Source organism: Cygnus olor, chromosome 3 (genome assembly GCF_009769625.2).
Source record: "Cygnus olor isolate bCygOlo1 chromosome 3, bCygOlo1.pri.v2, whole genome shotgun sequence".
NCBI lineage: Eukaryota > Metazoa > Chordata > Aves > Anseriformes > Anatidae > Cygnus > Cygnus olor.
Window position 1 is genome coordinate 37,136,992 of NC_049171.1, and position 17,242 is coordinate 37,154,233.

The 17,242-nt window shown below is 35.5% G+C and overlaps 1 protein-coding gene across 2 annotated transcripts in view; it reads left to right on the forward strand.

The window, feature by feature from the left end:
* The window catches only part of LOC121067514 (cytochrome b5 reductase 4), a 34,593-nt gene extending 17,483 nt beyond the window's left edge, over nt 1-17,110 (forward strand). For both annotated transcript variants that reach the window (XM_040552129.1, XM_040552130.1), the window contains 10 exons: nt 580-637; nt 741-834; nt 1,462-1,494; nt 2,172-2,294; nt 8,276-8,416; nt 8,551-8,703; nt 9,301-9,451; nt 14,365-14,451; nt 15,813-15,977; nt 16,484-17,110. In XM_040552129.1, coding sequence (XP_040408063.1) covers nt 580-637; nt 741-834; nt 1,462-1,494; nt 2,172-2,294; nt 8,276-8,416; nt 8,551-8,703; nt 9,301-9,451; nt 14,365-14,451; nt 15,813-15,977; nt 16,484-16,538 — 1,060 coding nt within the window. In that variant the 3' untranslated portion in view covers nt 16,539-17,110. The remainder of the gene's footprint in view (nt 1-579; nt 638-740; nt 835-1,461; nt 1,495-2,171; nt 2,295-8,275; nt 8,417-8,550; nt 8,704-9,300; nt 9,452-14,364; nt 14,452-15,812; nt 15,978-16,483) is intronic.
* The last annotated feature ends 132 nt before the right edge of the window (nt 17,111-17,242 follow it).

Below are 17,242 nucleotides of genomic sequence, written 5' to 3' on the forward strand. Positions count from 1 at the left end.
AGCTTTTCTGGGTTTGGGTGGGTAAGTTACTGTGACAAAGAGGTGTTGGAAACCCTGGCAAGTTTAAGGCAATGCAAGCAATCAGAAAGAATGCCCTTCAACTGCTTACCTTACCCTTTATTAATTGCAATGTTTGGGTTGCTTGGGAACATGGGAATGTAAAACCTTGATTTGGGGAGATGAAGGGAATTGTGATTTTGTGATACGTGCGTGGAATCCATAACTCTCGGAACCCACTCTGGCAATTTAGTAATTTCATTTGGAGCCAAGGACTTTGACCATCTTTCTAGGAAGATTCATTTGTTGCAAAGAGGATGCATATGCCTTTTAAGTAAAGCCACTGTCATGTAACTTTAACTACAATGTGCTGACTATCAGGATGGGTAATTAGACCGCTTTTATTTTAATTGTCTTTTCAAAATTATTGGCTCTGGGATTACTTCTTGAAAACATAGTACATAATGTAATTGGCTGGTAACTTTGTGAAAGAAACTCTACTTGAAAACTGCTGGTTAAACATTTTGGTGTGCTGAAAAAAAAGTATAATTTTCTTTCTTTCCTGTATATTTTGTTTTACAGTTATGACTGGTTCCAAACAGATGGTTTGATCACTATTGTCATATATACTAAGCAGAAGGTAAATGTATTTTATGAAAGAGATGATTACAAGATCCAGTTGTGATCCAGCTTGAATTCTGGGAGAATTTAATTAAAATGCTCCTTTTCCTTGCCTATGAAAGGATATGAATGCAGAGTTGGTGATAGTTGACTGTCAAGACAAAAGATTAAGGGGAGAGTTCATCCTGGCTGACCACTCGTATCTTATAGAACTTGGTAGGTACAGTATCTTTGCAATTGAAAATAATGAATTTTCATTCTGCTTTATTGAAACCTTCTCATCAGACCATATGTGTTTTATATATACACCAATTAACGTTTTATTCCCCGTTTATTGGAGATGATTACTTAAAAGTAGCCTAATGTCAAGGAATTACATTATTGACTAGCATTTTCATGTTTAGTATGTATGTAATTTTTTTAATTCCATTTCTTATTTGATGTCCTAAGCCATATAGAATAAAATGTAGTAAGAAATTGGTGTAAAAGTTGTTCAGGATTTTCTGCAAGTGTATATTGTTGATGGTTATTAAAATGCCCTTATTCAACAAGGGCAAGAGGAACGATGTAGATGAACGTAGATTGTTAGTTTCACATGAGTCACTGTGGTGTTTTTTTTTTTTTTTAAAAGGAAGAAAAATGATGCTGTTCTTAATGTTAAGTATTAGCTTGCAGGAGTCACTGAGCCTAATATGAAGCAAGAATGAAATGTCAGGGCCAGATAAAGATGCATAGGGTTCTAGGCTCATTCTTCACTAAGTGCTTCTAGCTTTAAGCTGTATGTGTATGAGGACTAGAAGGTAATGTTTTTGCTTTAGAATAGTTTGTTTTTCTTGATTTCAGACTTGGATCATGCGGTTCGAGAAGACTTAGATGGTAAGTTGTCTCTTGCAACTCTTCCGTATCTCTTCTAACATCAGAATATAGAACTTGAGTTTATTTTTCTGACTTATCAGATACTTCACAGTTTTTCTTACCATCAGCTTCTGACACTGTCAACCAAATTAATCCATTAAATTAAATTCTTTTTTTTTGTTTTTGGCATTGGGGTCTGTAAAAGTAATATGTTGATGGTTTTCTGATCCCTCTAAGTATCACTAAATGCTAAAATAATTAAGTTTTTTCAGTTGCGTATTTGTAAACCATTCTTTGCTTAAAGTGGGGTTTTCTTAAGCTTATTTGTTCGTTCAGATGGCCTTTAAAGGAAAGGAGTAAGTAAATAATGGCAGTTTAATATTTCCAGTAAATAAGGATTCTGAATTCATGAGCATTATTTCTGACCAAATGGGCTGTGAGTATTGTCACAGTGTATTTAGTAAATATGGTCTATTTATTATGTACGTTAAGCTAGTAATGTTTTAAAGTGCATTTAAAACATCACACAGAAATAGCTGGAAGTGCATTTAATTTAGTATTATAATTTAATGCATTAATTCTCTGTGTCTTGAGAAATGACTAATCCTTCTAGAGTTTAATTATAATAGAGGAATGAAATTATTTTGTTGCACAAAATGTAAGTAAAAGTAACAGTATGAAACACTTTTCTTTTGTAGTGAATATAGCTGAAAAAGTTGGCAAGGTAGAGATTATCTTAAAGAAAAAGGATAATGTTCATTGGAAAGTTCTGGGACGGCCCTTGGAGAGTCATAATACGTTTATCAAACGCACAGACAGAGGTAAACAGTTTCATGGCCCTGTTACCTGTTCTTTTAAGACTTCTGGGGGCAAGTTAGGCATACTTGGTTTCTCCCAGGATTTTTCTTTTCTGTAGTCATACTTCATTTCTTTCAAGAATGTTTTCTGGTGTTGTTGAAATCTGTTCAGGTATTCTTCTTGAACAGATTCAGGATAGAAGCCTCTTCTTATTTTTTTCCCTCGGTTTGATTTGCTTTTTTTGTCCCACAGTAGAATTGGAGGTCTTTCAGGTTTGCTGAAAGAGAACCTAACAGGGGAAGGTGAAAACTGCTTGAGAGTTGTTGACATCTTATGGCTATCTGTGTGCATAATATCCCTTCTTCCATATGGAAACCTCATTAGACCCTGAGGAGATGGTGCACGGCCTTGTGTCAATCAATGTAGTAGTAACTGTAGCAAAAAGAACAAAAAACCTTGCTTCCAACTGTTACTACAGATGCATTTTCAATGCTGTAATGTTGTTCCAGCAGCCTGCATCTTTGTACCTTGCCATGTGCTTAAATGAGGCACTTAAAGCCAGCTCTGAATAAGCTACTGTGTTTGTATGAATACATTTTGTGGTAACAGAATAGTATGAACATGAGGCAGCATTCAAGTGCATTACCCTGATCACTGTGATTTTTTTTTATTACAGCTAAATTAGGAATTTCTACACAATTACATTATATAATATAAAGGTGTTCCTGATGTTATTGCAACTTCCCCTGTTTCTCAAAAGCTCTGTTGGCCCTCTGCCTACTTATGCTCAAAAACTGACTTTTTGACTTTAGTCTGCCTTATGTGTAAGAGCAAAGCCGTATACTTTAAGAGCTAATTAAATGTTGATCACTGTGTTGTATACCTCTTACTGTCTCTTAGTTAAGGTAATTAGGCCTTTAAAGTTGAGAGATTACTGTAGTCCAAAAAAAGGAAGACTGTATAAAAGCACATCTCCTAGGTACACTTAGGTTGTGCAGATTGTAGTTTAGCTTATGAGTGTTTCAGAAACTGTTGAGTTATCCACTTTAACGTTAGAATTTTCAGTGTTCAATTTAAAAAAAAAAAAAGGAATATACCAGAAGGTTTATAGAAACAGAATGTTCAGTCTTAAGTACTTTTCTTTTATTCCATCTCTGCACTTTCAGCTCAGCCATGATAATTAAGACTAAACAATGCAAACAGGAGCCTCCAATGTCTACAAGTTTGCATAACTTCTGTGTGTATAATTTAGTCTTACATAGCCCCTCCCAGTTAGTGCTTATAACTGTGTCCCCTTGTCTCTAAATTGTCAGGGTTTCAGTTTTGATTCCACTTCCGTGGGAGCAAAATAGTGTTAAATGTAGAGAAATACCTCTTATACTGAGAGCATAGAAATAGTAATTAACAACTCTAGATTTTCTTTTTCCTGTCTTTACTAGATGTGAAATTTTAATTTTGTATACAAAACTACTTTTTCTGAAGTATAGAAACTATCCTGGAAATAAAATAGTCTAGGCTTCCAGCCTGGTAAGTAATTCTGACCTCAGAAGTGAAGTAATGCATTTTTATATGTGGAGTTAAATAGGTCTTTGAAGAGAAGTTTGGATTTTCTTTAATAGACTGCAGAAACTGTTAGTACGAAGTGTGTTGCAGGTACAGAGGCTTTCCTTAATGCTGCTACAGTTTAGTGTGGTTTATTTTGCATTCTGGGATAGTAATATTATCAGGGTTAAACACATGCAGTTTGACTATTTACCTATGCCCACGCCAGGAGCACTTTTAACACAGAACGTTACGTCAAGTAGTATTGTGAACCATAGAATGGCTTGGGTTGGAAGGGACCTTAAAGATCATCTCATTCCAACCCCCTGCCATGAGCCACCCATGGATTCAGTTTGCCCAGAATCTTATCCAACCTGGCCTTGAACACCTCCAGGGATGGGACATCCACAGCTTCTCTGGGCAACCCGTTCCAGTGCCTCACCACCCTCTGAGTGAAGAATTTCCTCCTAAACCCTGCAATAAGATAACATAAATGTGTATGCTGCTGACTAGAGTCCAATTTACTTTATATTCATAGCCACTTAAGCTACTCCAGTGCATAGCTGTGAGATAGCTGAGAAAGGTCTGCAAGGACTATATAAAAGGGCAGAGGAAGGACGTACTGGTTTTGTAAACAGCTGTACTTACATGATGTATCACTTGCTATATAAAAAACAAATAAGCATTAAAAAAAAACCAGTCAGTGCCATAAATGAAGTAACTTGCTCTTATTCTATTGAGAAGAGTCCCTCAAATTTTGTCATGGCTGAGGAGAGCAGGTGGAACAACTGCTGTGAGGTATATAGTGACTTGTGTGGCATGTCTGTACTGAACTCTGCAGACTGGTGCCTCTTCTAGGCAAGCAGGCAGGCTAGAGCAACAGAAGCAGCACTGGTGTTGAAGTAGGACCTTGAGATCTGCTTTGCTTCCAAGACCTGAGCTGTCTAGTTAAAGCTATTTTATAGCTTTATATCTGGCATTTTTGTTCTGCAGTATGTGTGTGGCAGCACAGATGCATTGCCTTAAATATTCTGTTTTTCTTTTCACTCAGGTTTACATATTTTCTACTACTTTCTCTCAGCATGCCCATTTACTTCCCTTGAGTATGAGAGTCTTGCTTGAAGACAATATAACTGATAATGTGTAAATTCTTCCACTGCTTAAAAGCATCTGAAAATCTGGAAGCAAATTGGAAAGTAGTTATATAAATTTATTCTACGTGTGTTTTTTTTTTCTATTTTATTCAGCTTGTGTAGGTTCATAGTTCTTTTGATAAGTTGCTGATGTTCTAATAAAATTAGTAATTTTACTCAGAGTATTTCCACGCTTCCAGTTGTGTTAATAGAACTCACGTCGTGTGTGTGAATCAAGGTGCTCTAGTTATTGATTCCAGCAGAGGAAGATCTTCAGCTAGAGTGACATCTCTAACCTGATGCCGTGATCTTTAAGAGAACAGAATGGATTATTCTTTTGTAAACATGTCCATGGAAACAAAACCTTATTGAAGGACTCCAGTTGAGCAAACACTGGTACTGAATTATTTCTTTCGTCCTTTCGACTTGCTTAGGAGTGAATGGTCCAACCTCTGCAATGCAGCTTTCAAGCCTGGAATCCCCTCAGTTTTGAAGAGCTCTTATGACCATACACAAATAAAACTAATTCTGAAAACTAAATTGTTTAGGATTTTGCTGGAAAAGTTTAACGCTGTCAATAAACAGTATGATTAATTGTAAGATAGAATTAGAGAAGACCTGGTGCTGTGACGCTGACACTCAATGTTTGCACAATCCTGGAAGGCTTGATGAAGCCTAACATCCTACTTTGAAAACTAGAAATTGCTGCTAAGCACTTTCATCCTGCTACAAAATTGTGAGAACAGTGCCTTTTGCTTATGTATAATAGCAAATCCTATGTCTTTGGCATCTGCCAGTAACTTGGCTTCATGTGTAGCTGAAAGCAGCTGTTCTCCAGCTTGCTATCAGATGCTGGTGTTGCGAAAGGCTTTTCCACATTGCCAACTGTTTTTGCTTGTGACTCCAAATTTTATTGGGACCACTAATTTCATTTAAAGAGGACAACCTAAACAAGGAGTTAGCTCAGTCCTAGAAAGGTCGGAATTTTCAAAAGTCAGATCAAGTGATTTAGAACAAAAGTTCTGTATGGAAAATTAAAAAGGGGGAGGTAAAGGTTAGTTTGTTACATGTAGAAAAGGCTGGAATTCATCAGATCAGAAAGCTCAAGAAATTGTCAAGAAATGGTGAATCAGTTGATGAATCAGTTTTTTAACCTCTCTCTCTCCCTCTCCTTACAAATACCTGGTACAATATTAGCTGATGAGTACTGTGGGATATACTGCCAACCACCCATATCCTTTCAGATAATTCTTAAGTCTGAAGAATTGACAGCAATCTGAGCTTACATTATGCTAAAGTGTGCTCTACTATATATTATCTGTGTACTGTAAAAGACATGGTATACAAATATAATATACAAAATATATACTTAGCAATCTTAGTATATATTGTTTTTCAAAAGAATGATAGAAGAACAAATTACAACAAACGTTTTATAAAATTTCTTTTATGGCTGGAGAGCTGCTGCTGTTTTGCTATACATCAAGATTGGTATAAAATTGTATTATTGCCTTTCGTTTTTCAAGGCAATTCTTTTGGTACATCTGAAATGTTTGCTTGTTGATAATAAGCAAGTTTTTAGGATATTAGATGAAAGATGATGAGTAAATATTAATGTAAAAAGATCTATGTCTTGTCAGAGGCTTTACATCATGTCTCTGCAAGCATTTATGGTGTATAACTCACTAGTAGATAGTTGAATAGCTTAAAACAAGGGTAAGCAGAAAAGCACCATGGTCACCTACTGTGACAATAGTGGTATGTAATGAATATGATACTAATCTACTCCATGTACAAACTTCATGCACAACTGAGGTTTAGTAACCTGGATGTGTATTTCGAGGCATAACTATGCATATTTACAGACCTATTTAGGCAGTGTGGTACTATCAGCATGCTAATAATTTTAGGTTAGAGCTAAAGTACTGCGGTACTGAAACAAGGGCTTAGCTGAAAAATGTTCTTCTTCAGGTAGAAGTAGAAAAATGACTTCTGGTCATCCTCAGTTTACAACGCCAGTTTTGTATCCAGATTTCTTCAATATTCTTTAATTTGCCTTATGTGGCAATTATTATTCCTGTGGATATTTTAGGAAAGCCAGGACACTTGTCCCCAAATAGTCAAATGCTAACCTATTATGGCAATGGCACAGGCCTATGTCAGTTAACTGAGTATTGCAGTTAAGGAATATCTTGCTGTATTTGCCTTCACAAACAGCTGTATCGACAGAAGTTTGTACTTTACATATGACCTTGTAGTTAGTTTAAGTAAGCATGTGAATGTATAACTAGAGTTCATAATTTCTACTTAGCTAAAGGGCAACAAATCCTGTCCAAAATACTGATGATGCTAAAGTGTGCTTTGCCTATATAGGCATGTATGTTAGTTTTATCTTATGTCAAGTGTAAGCATTTAAGCATTGGTATTGTGTACCTAAAAAAAAAAAAAAAAAAAAAGTGCAAAGCTCTTAGCTAACGAATGCTTCTAGGCTGTTAAACTTGTATATCTAAAGGTAAAGAGGCTCCACATGAATGTGGACACTTGTATTTTTAAACTATTGTCAATAATTAAGTTTCTGCTGTAACTTGTTTTGCATTTTGAGCAACATGGTAGAAATTCCTGTGAGTGTTCTGAATTTGTAAGGTGCTCTGATATCCTGTGGCACTAATGATATGGTTACTGTAAGCGGACCGAGCTAGGGTAGTAGCTGATGAAACCATGCTGAAGGATACTCTTTAGTCAATATACGCCATCTTTCCACAAGAACTGTAAAGATACTTCCCTATAGGTAGCCATGTCAGAAATATTGGCTGTGTTAACAGCAGTGAAACTGCAACAGTGCAGGGTAGTCAGCGATTCTGTGAATAAATACCCAAGGTGCTGGGTGGGTTTAGGTAGTCTGCTAGTGAAGACTATGGTGCTGTGCCTCACTTCCTTTTCATTTGCATCACCCAAGCTGTTTTTAATCTGCATATGTGTATTCATGCTGAATTGTTACGGTGAATTAAGTGCAGATACAATGTGGTACAAGTGGTTCTGCTTTCTGCTAGTAGTTGGTGTTTTTTCTACTTCTTAGTCAATGCTGACTAGTTACATGCAGATTCGGTCTGTAAAGTGCCTAACATGAAGCACCTATAGGTGATTCCTGAGCTAGATTCCTGAACTAGAAAAGTTATTTAGAAAAGGTAATGATACAAGAAGCATCTGTTTGTAGTCTTTTTATAACAGTATATAGTGAAATACATGGCTTTTTCTCTCTCATTAAAAGATGTGTAAGAATAGAAAGACACAGGTTGAGGCTTAAGTAACAAGCAAAACCATGTTTTTAGGACTGTTCTACAGGAAATGCAAGCTGGTTTCTAAGACAGAAGTTACCCACGACACCAAGCTCTTTTGCTTCATGTTGCCTAAGAGCACCCATCTCCAGGTTCCCACTGGACAACATGTTTACCTCAAACAAGTCATTGCAGGTAAGAAAAATTCAAAATGTGACCATGGATATATTAACATAAATCTCTGTTTTGAGTCTATATTGTTTGCATTAAATTTTCTGGATATAGAATACTTTTTGTATTCTTCAGTTACATTTTTGTCTTTTGTTTAGGGACAGAAGTAGTAAAACCATACACACCTATATTGCCTTCTTTAACACTGGATTTCAAACAACCGTCTTGCCATGATGGTGCACGTATATATTTAATGATCAAAATTTATTCCTGTGGACTGTTCACGCAGGCACTTGACCACCTACAAATTGGTGAGTATATGGTTTGGGGGGTTTTGTGTTTTGTTTTGCGGCAATTGCTTTATCTGTTCAGATTCACTGTCCGGGTATTGTGATGTTCTTATTGCTTACCTGCTTTTAAACTGGGGCATACTTATAACTCTTTCTAAGACTTATTCTCCATGCCCCAAATGTACAGGCTTATCCTCAGTGTAACTAGGAACTGTCCATTACATAACATTCTCTGGACTGATCTTCTAAATATGTTCATTTTGTATTTGAGTAGATATACTCTTAGAAAGTCTTATTGTATTTTTAATTAAAGAAAACTAGTTCTGCTTTATTAGACTTAAGATATACTTCCTTTTCTATTTCAGATATAAGGAAGATTTTTAACAATGACTTCACAAATGTTTATGTACTAGTATAATGTAAAATCCATCAAAACAAGACATTTTAATTGAACATCTGTTCCTTTAACGAAAATGATCAGTATTTGCTATGTATAATACTTTTCTGTAAAGAACACGAATGCTACAAAGATGGAGTATAAAGGAACCTTTTAAAAATCAGAATGCTAGTTAGCTTGTTCATCTCGTTAAGATTTACCATTCTATTTTGACTATATAGGGGACTATATTTCTGTCAGCAACCCTGAAGGTAACTTCAAGAAGTCACAGGTTCAAACTTCAGAAGACCTCTTTTTGCTGGCAGCAGGCACAGGCTTCACACCAATGGTTAAACTGCTGAATTTTGCTCTGACTGAAGTTAGTTGTCTCCGGTATGTACGTATCCTATGATTTAGCACCAAGCTACTGTAATTTATAAGAAGAATGAGATGAAATGTGAGAGGCAAACCTCAGTATTAATAACAATTAAAAAAAAAAAAGCATGAAAGCATTTTTCTTTGGTTTATGCCAAAAGCTGGAATGCTTTAGGGAATACTCTGTCAGAGTCTTTGGGAACTTGCATGTTTGGTTATTGGCTACTGTCAACAAAAGGGGTTGATTTGCGTTTTGGATTTTAGTTATGATATAAATGAGTTCATCAAGTAGAAAATCTGATTTCTTTTTTAAAACTAGTTTTACATTTGAGTGCTTTCTAATGTTGAAAGTTGCAATGTAGGTATTGTTTTCTAATTGAGAAATTATGGTTGTTTAGTTATGGCTTCTGTTTAACCTTTTAGAATACCTTACATACATTTATATTGTTTTCGCCTGTTAAGCAATAGTAACATATTTTTACTGGAATAGTTCCAGTTTTCACAAAAGAGCAATTTATGTAAGCATGCGGTTAAGCTTATTCAGATGCATAAAAACATGAGTATTGGAGATACGTTCTGTATGCTGCTCATAAAATCTCCAAAAGGAGACAATACTTCTTGCTGAAGTGAACTTGTTGTTTTGGCCACTTAAGTCCTTCAGAACCCCAGAACTAGTACTTCTGCGTGACATGATTGTCCATGTGTACGCTGAATGTACTTATGTGTGGCCTTGCCTGGCAAATCCTAGTCTTTGCTGTATGTGGAGAGAACGTACTCATGTCGTCTTCAAGTGTGTGTTGTCAAAAGTACATTTCTACAATATCATTCCTCTCATTGGTTTAGGCAAATCTTGCTACAATTTCACTACATCAGTCAAACTTTTTATTGTGTTTAGTTGTAGTTGTTTTCTTTTTGATATCAGTTCCCAAAATTGTTTCTTTTTAATTTATGGTTTTGTTGCTTTGGAAACCTGCCCCTTTAAAGTCTTCCATATGTATCTTTCTTCAGGTATTGCTCCATCTGTTTTCATTCAGGCATGTTTTTGGTTGTTTTCTTTGTTTGTCACTCTTTGTTTTCTTTGAGGGCCAGGAGAGTAACTGTTAAACCTACCATTGCTGAGGCTTCAAACTTGGAGAACAACTGCTAGCTGGCTCTATTTCTTTTGCATGTCTGTCTCCCGTCTAATGCCACTGAGGAAATTTCTTCTTCTCATCCTTTGTGCTCAAACCAAAAAAAGACACTGGAGCATAAATTTACTATCTACTTCATTAGCTGAAGCATAAGTTGAGACACAGATCCCTTTCTGTGCCTGAAGTCGTCCTTGAGTTGTGACTTAAGTCCATTGACTTCAAGAGATGACTCTTTCAGGAAGTCTAGAGATACAACAAAGTAAATACAGCCAACAGCTGGAGAGACCTGAACTGCTCTAGTGCTTGAAGCCTGGGACAAGTGGTCACAGAAATCTTTGAAATAAGAAACATTGCCATAAGAAGGTTGCAAAACTGGAGCAGTAATACATTCAACTGAGCATCCACCTGATCAGTTAACGCAAGACGTGGTTGCATCGTTTCTAATCTTCCTGTAGGCTCCATTGTGGTGAACAAATGGACCCAGTGCTTCACTCAGAAATTACCAGCCTTTTTTGAATCACAGCTTTGGAAGCCCTATTGCATTTTTAACCTCTCCCACAAGATCAGCACACTGATCCTTCCATATTCAGTAACAGTTATGTGTTCTTCCTCTGTTACCTATCAGTGTCTCTTACCCACTTGAGAATTGCTAGACTTTTCAAGACCTGGAGCAATTGGTTGAAGACTGTCCCTCTGTGGGCAGGAATCTCTTTGGAACCAGGCTGTTGGATAAGTCTTCAAATATTTTCAGACTACACAGAGGTTTTGGGTTAGTTACTAACTTCTATAAAGGACCAAGTTGTACGTGAAGTGGTAGTCCAGTATTGTTAAGTATCTTCACTGCGTAACCATAGAGATACTGAGGCAGACCACCTCTTCTTTTAATAGTATCTCTGCTCAAGTTTTCTCACCCTTTATTTTACCATTTAGTTACTACAGACCACTTGATTATGTTTTACAAATGTAACTGTACATACTATCTTTCTCCTGTTTTCAGCAGGAAACTGCCTGATTTCATTTGGGTTGAACTTTCACTGTAGACATACATCTAGGTAATGGACAAATTTTGAGTAGTTATGGCATTTGTTTTACTGTTTGTAATTTTGAGATTTCCTCAGCTTTTCAAATCCCTAGGTACAGTTCTCAGTTCCATTCTCAGTAAATAGCAAACTGTGCTATGGTTTGATGTGAGACAGACACTAGCACTCTAATAAAGAGTTCAACCATTTCTGCAGCATCTATGAGGAAAACTTTTTTTCTTGAGAGGAGAAAAATGTGTTAAGCTAAAAATAACCTGGGAAAACTAGGAGCCTAAATTAAAAATACTCAGATTTTGATCAGTTAGCATAGTTATATTTTTTTGAGATCTGACCATGCTGGCATCTTGAATTTGGATTTTGATTACGTTCAAGCAGACCCACAAGCAATTCTCTTGTGTGAATAAATGCAGAGTATACAAGAGATTCTTGCTTGTGTTGGGTGTGGTGTCTCATAAAAAAACTGAGCAACATGAATTCTAAAAGAATGCATTGTCATGTGTGTCTTTATTTAAACTGTAATGTAAACCAAAATGTGACAGTGAGTGTAAAAAGTCCTAACTGAGGAGAGTATGCCATAGCTCAGCTTTAAAAGGAAATGCAAAGAATTACTTGTAGGGGCATGTTTTGAAAGAGATGAGCTGTGTTTGCATTGCTTTTAGCAATGTTTTGCCTCCAGCGTCATGCTTTGCAGATTTTCTTAATAGATTACATTTTTGTTGATGTGAACTGTTGTAGTTTGGGAGATTACAAAAATGGAAAATATGCCTGGCCTTTAATTTTCTTTAAAGCTGTTGCAGGGGACAGTTTTACAGACTTGCTACTGTTTTCCTGTGTCTTTGAATTCAGACTCTCATAATAGATATTAATTTGTAATACAGGGTTTTATTCAATATAAACAGAGGATGTTTTGGCTCATTATGTCTTTATGAAGCACATTTTGAAAGAGTATAAAGGGTTTAAATTGGAGGCCAGTCTTGTTAGTAAAACTAAAAAGGATTACGTGTACTGCAATAATCTGTTTCTAGAAAAGAATCTAAAAGCATACTTTATTATTGTATTGCTATTGTCCAGTAATTACACGTAATCCTCTTTTGTGAGGACAGAGTATGTGCTGTTTGCGTACAAGGCTCTTCCAAAGCATGGTTTATTGTCAGTAGCAAATGATATAGGGCTGCCTGGCTCTGTGAAATAAATTAATCATCTGACAAAATGCTTGGGAAATACTGCAGAGTGAATTTAGATTTTGTTTTCTTAACTTCTTGAGTGGAAAACTAGTATGTGAGGTAAATATAACATGAAAGCAAAACCAAGGACAGAAAAACCAGTAGTAAAAGATGCAAATCTTGACGTTTTGTCCATAACCAGAATAAACACGGTAGGTAACGTGTGTGAAAGACTTCTGCAGCACAGACAGTGCTCATATCTACTCTGTCATTGAAGGATGAGCAGAAGTGCTTATTTTAACTCTTCAGCATGATTTCTTGGGTACTCAGTACTAGCAGTTAGTTCAGGCTGCAGCAGCATATGTTTTCTTACTAGTCAAAGTAAATGAGTTTTTTCTTCTTGTCTTGGAGGCTCGTTAGGTGTTAGAATCTCTTGATCCAGTACAAGCATAAAGCTTTGTGTTTCTGACTGCTCTAGGCATATGTTTCCTGGTATTATTTTTGCTGTTTACCCACTTTTTTTTTTCAGAAAATGTTGCAGAAGTATCTTGTGTGTGTGTGTGTGTATATATTATATGTATTTATGTTATATATGCACCTCATGTACATAAATAATATATATAAACAAAGTAAACATAATTTGCATCAAAAATTATCTTACCATGAAAAGTAACAATTGCCCTAACTTTGGATTGCATAAGCCAGAACACAAATTGCAGAGAAGGTTGAGGAAGGATCTGGATAATGACTTAATGGTCCCTTTATGACTTAATGGTCACTTCAGCTGCAGAAGCAGTTTCTGTCTAGTTCTAGGCCAGTGGTAACTGAACCTCTGAGGTAGTACTGCTAACATTGATGAACCCGCAGCTTTCCTACATAGTGTTTTTTGTGACTATCTTGCATCATTGGATTTCCATTCTTACTGCTTAGCCTACGTCTCCCTATTATTTTTCAAGTCTGTTATTGTCTACAATAAATGTGAAAAGCAATTTATTATTTCCCTGTCTGCAATATCTTTCTGTGTATGAAGCCATAATGATCTTTGTTCATCTTGTTTTTTCTCTTAAAGGCCAATTGTATTTGGCTGAAGTATTCATTTTAAAGAATATCTATGCAGGTTTTTTTCCTATTTAAGATGACACCTTGAAATTCCACTTCTCTGTAAGATGGGGTACATAATATAAAAAGGGTGTACAGAGTTCATAAACCAGCTATTAATTGCAGTAGTAGTGCTCAAATAATATCAAGAGACCATTAAATAAAACCTGGCAAATAAGCATATTGTATTCTCAGTCATGCCTTAGTAACTTTAAGAGATTTTATTTTTCTTAGAACAGCAGTTCTTGAAGTAGAGATTGCAATCACAGGGTTGTGGCATTTAGAAGAGAGGTCACAAATCCAACAGCTTTCAGGTACAGCAAGAAATTTCTTATAGTGGGTTAGAAGCAAAAAGATTTGAGAACTGAAGAGTTACATCATCATTGTAAAAGTCTTCTGTATAATCCAGTAACTTCTGATTCTTTAACATGTGTTTTAATTAACATGTGTTTTAAATACAGAAACAATTTGCGCTTAAATTTTATTTATTTCTTTTTAAGGACAGTGAAGTTGATCTTCTTCAACAAAAAGGAAGATGACATACTTTGGAGAAACCAACTAGAGGAATTAGCTCTTAAAGATAAAAGGTATTTACAACTCTTGTATCATCCCAATGTATAAGAGAACAAACCTTGGGGCATGTAGTAACTGTACAGCTCTGGCACAAGGATAGATCCTGCTTCTGGAAACTTTTAGCTAGAATTTAATGAGACATAGGGATTGGAAGGAGATTTGGTTATATGTGCCACAGATATCAGCAGGGTATGTCATTACCTTCTGGGAAGCAAAGAGTTTATTTGATATGACAGTGTTTAATAGATGTTTATTGAAGATGGAGTGTTAGATGAGATGTTAGCTAAGACTAGCTGAGAAGCATTTAGAAGGTGAAGAAAATTAGCCTTAGTGATAGAAAATAGAGATATGCAAAGAGAGGGATGGAAACAATAGACAAGGATAGTCTACCATTGGAAGATTATTTTGAATTTAGTGAGGTGTCTTGAAAGTCTCTTTGGTGTCACTTGGTTGCAAAAATACTTATATAGAAATTCAAAGTTCAAATTAGGCCCTACTTTCATTGTTATGTGCTGTTACTTTTCTCTGTTACAAAGTAATTATGGGTTAAAATGCACTAGTGCATAGGTAATATTCATTTACCAGGCCGTAGTTCTGTCAGGAGATGTAGGAGTATATATGAGGTTGCCTTTTAATTTCAGTACCCTTGCTTTTATGACTAGCTAAATTATCAATGCCTAGATATTAGGTGAAAGAAGTATGTTTTGTTCGTGCTTGCTTAATTCTCAGTTGAAATTGTATGAACAAGCTAATTTACATTGTTCCTTCCTAGCATTGATGTGAAAAATCAGTATTATTTCAAACATAGTGATGTCTGGCACCTTCAAAGCTTCATAGTCTAGACACTGCAAATTTACAGCAAAATCCCTTTCTCCCTTTCAATAGGAGCCTTAGATACACAAGTGCTTGTTTTTCACTCAATAACTACTCTTAGTGGATTTTTGAAGCCAGTTAGAGTATTTTCTCGTTAATGAAATTGTGCTGACATTTTCACAAGTTTGGCTAAGCATTCTTATTTCCCTGTTGATGTATCGAGCTACACCAACATTTGTATAAGTAAATAATGGAAAAACAAAATCTGTGCTTTAGTATCTTGAATGGTACCAGTTATTTTTTATTTATTTAAAGGTGGAATACACAACTAAAATTTTGAACGTTTGAGGATTGCATTTAAGAATTAATTTTCCAATATTGGAGGTGATTTGATTGACCTAGTTGGTAGGAACAACTAAATGTCTGTGAGAACTGATAGTGCGCAGTGAGAGTACAGCACAACAAGAAAGTAAACCTAGAAAACGTCAGTGTCTCACTAATATCTTGTATAGCAGATTTCTAATCAAAGGTGATGTTTCTGAAATATTCTTCTGCTTTCCAGGTTTGAGGTTCAATTTATTCTTTCAGAACCAACGAAGGACTGGGGCGGTAAACAGGGGAAGATTTCTTTATCCCTTCTCTCTGAGTGTGTGAAAAGAAGCAGAAAAGACTCCAAAGTGCTTATCTGCATCTGTGGTCCAACACCTTTTACAGAACAGGGAGTAGAGTGAGTATTTTAGATGATGAATTAGAGAATGATGAATTTTTTTAATTTGATCACCTAACCAACCAGAATGTTTCTGACTTGGAAGTCTTTCAAAAATGGCTTGCTGGTGTTAGGTTAAAAAATTGAGTTACTAAAATTCAAAGCTGCTGTTCTATCACAAGCAGTTTTCTTGATTTTTATTAATGCATTTATTTCCATCTGTACCTAATACTTTCATTATATGCCATATATTTAAGGATAAAGGGCTCTCTAACTTTTTCTTGCCCAGTTTCAAAATATTGAACCAATATTGATGTCACTTACAGCACTACTGAAGTCAAATTTGTGGATTTAATGGAGGGTGGAGTTGTCCAATAATCGTTATCTTTTGAGAAATCTGAGATACTTAATTGTTCATGTCTGAATAAAGACAAGATAGTGCTAGATAGCTGCAGTGCTTCATCACTGTCTGTGGTGTGTTTTGGGTTCCAAATACTGTTCTTACAAATTTACTTTCTGACTTTCAGATACCTGAGGGATCTTGGATACTCCCAAGAAGAGATGCACGCTTTTACTGCATAAAACCGTATGAGGATATCAATGTCTGTTTGTACAATACAATCTTATTTATTTACCTTCATGAATTTAAATAAGTGAGAAGCAATTTTGTAAAGACTTGAAATTTCACTCTTGGTACCAAACTGTTTCTTGGAGGAAATACATCTTTGACAAAAAATTTTATACTGTGTTTTATCTTGTCTTTGTAAATATTTTTGCTAATACTTTAGTCATCCAGGATGTTAATTTATTGTAGAGGGAAGCAGAAGTGTATAGTATGCATTATGTAAGGTATTTCATGTTGTTTGTCTGTGAATATTCTTAAATTTATTGCAAGCACTGATTTAGATTTTAACCTGAAAAGCTTATTATTTCTTACTGTAAAAAGTCTGCAGAGCAATACTGTCCAAATTTAAAAATTGCACTGTAACTCAGGTAACCAGTTATTCAAAAATGTTCATTTTCATCTGAAATCTCTATTTGACTTGCAGGTGATCCAATTATGTTTTCTGGCTTTGTAAACAAAGAATAAAAGTAACTTTGGTAAAACAAAAAATTATCTCAGATAATAAAAAAAAATAAAAATTTTACATTACAAAATGTATTTTTGTAAATTTTCTTTATTTTCAGTTTATAATGTGATACAGAAGGATTTCCAGAGGCTTAGGACACCAACTGAGAACTCATTACAGAGGCATAATCGTGGTCTGCCATGAAGTTTTCAGCGT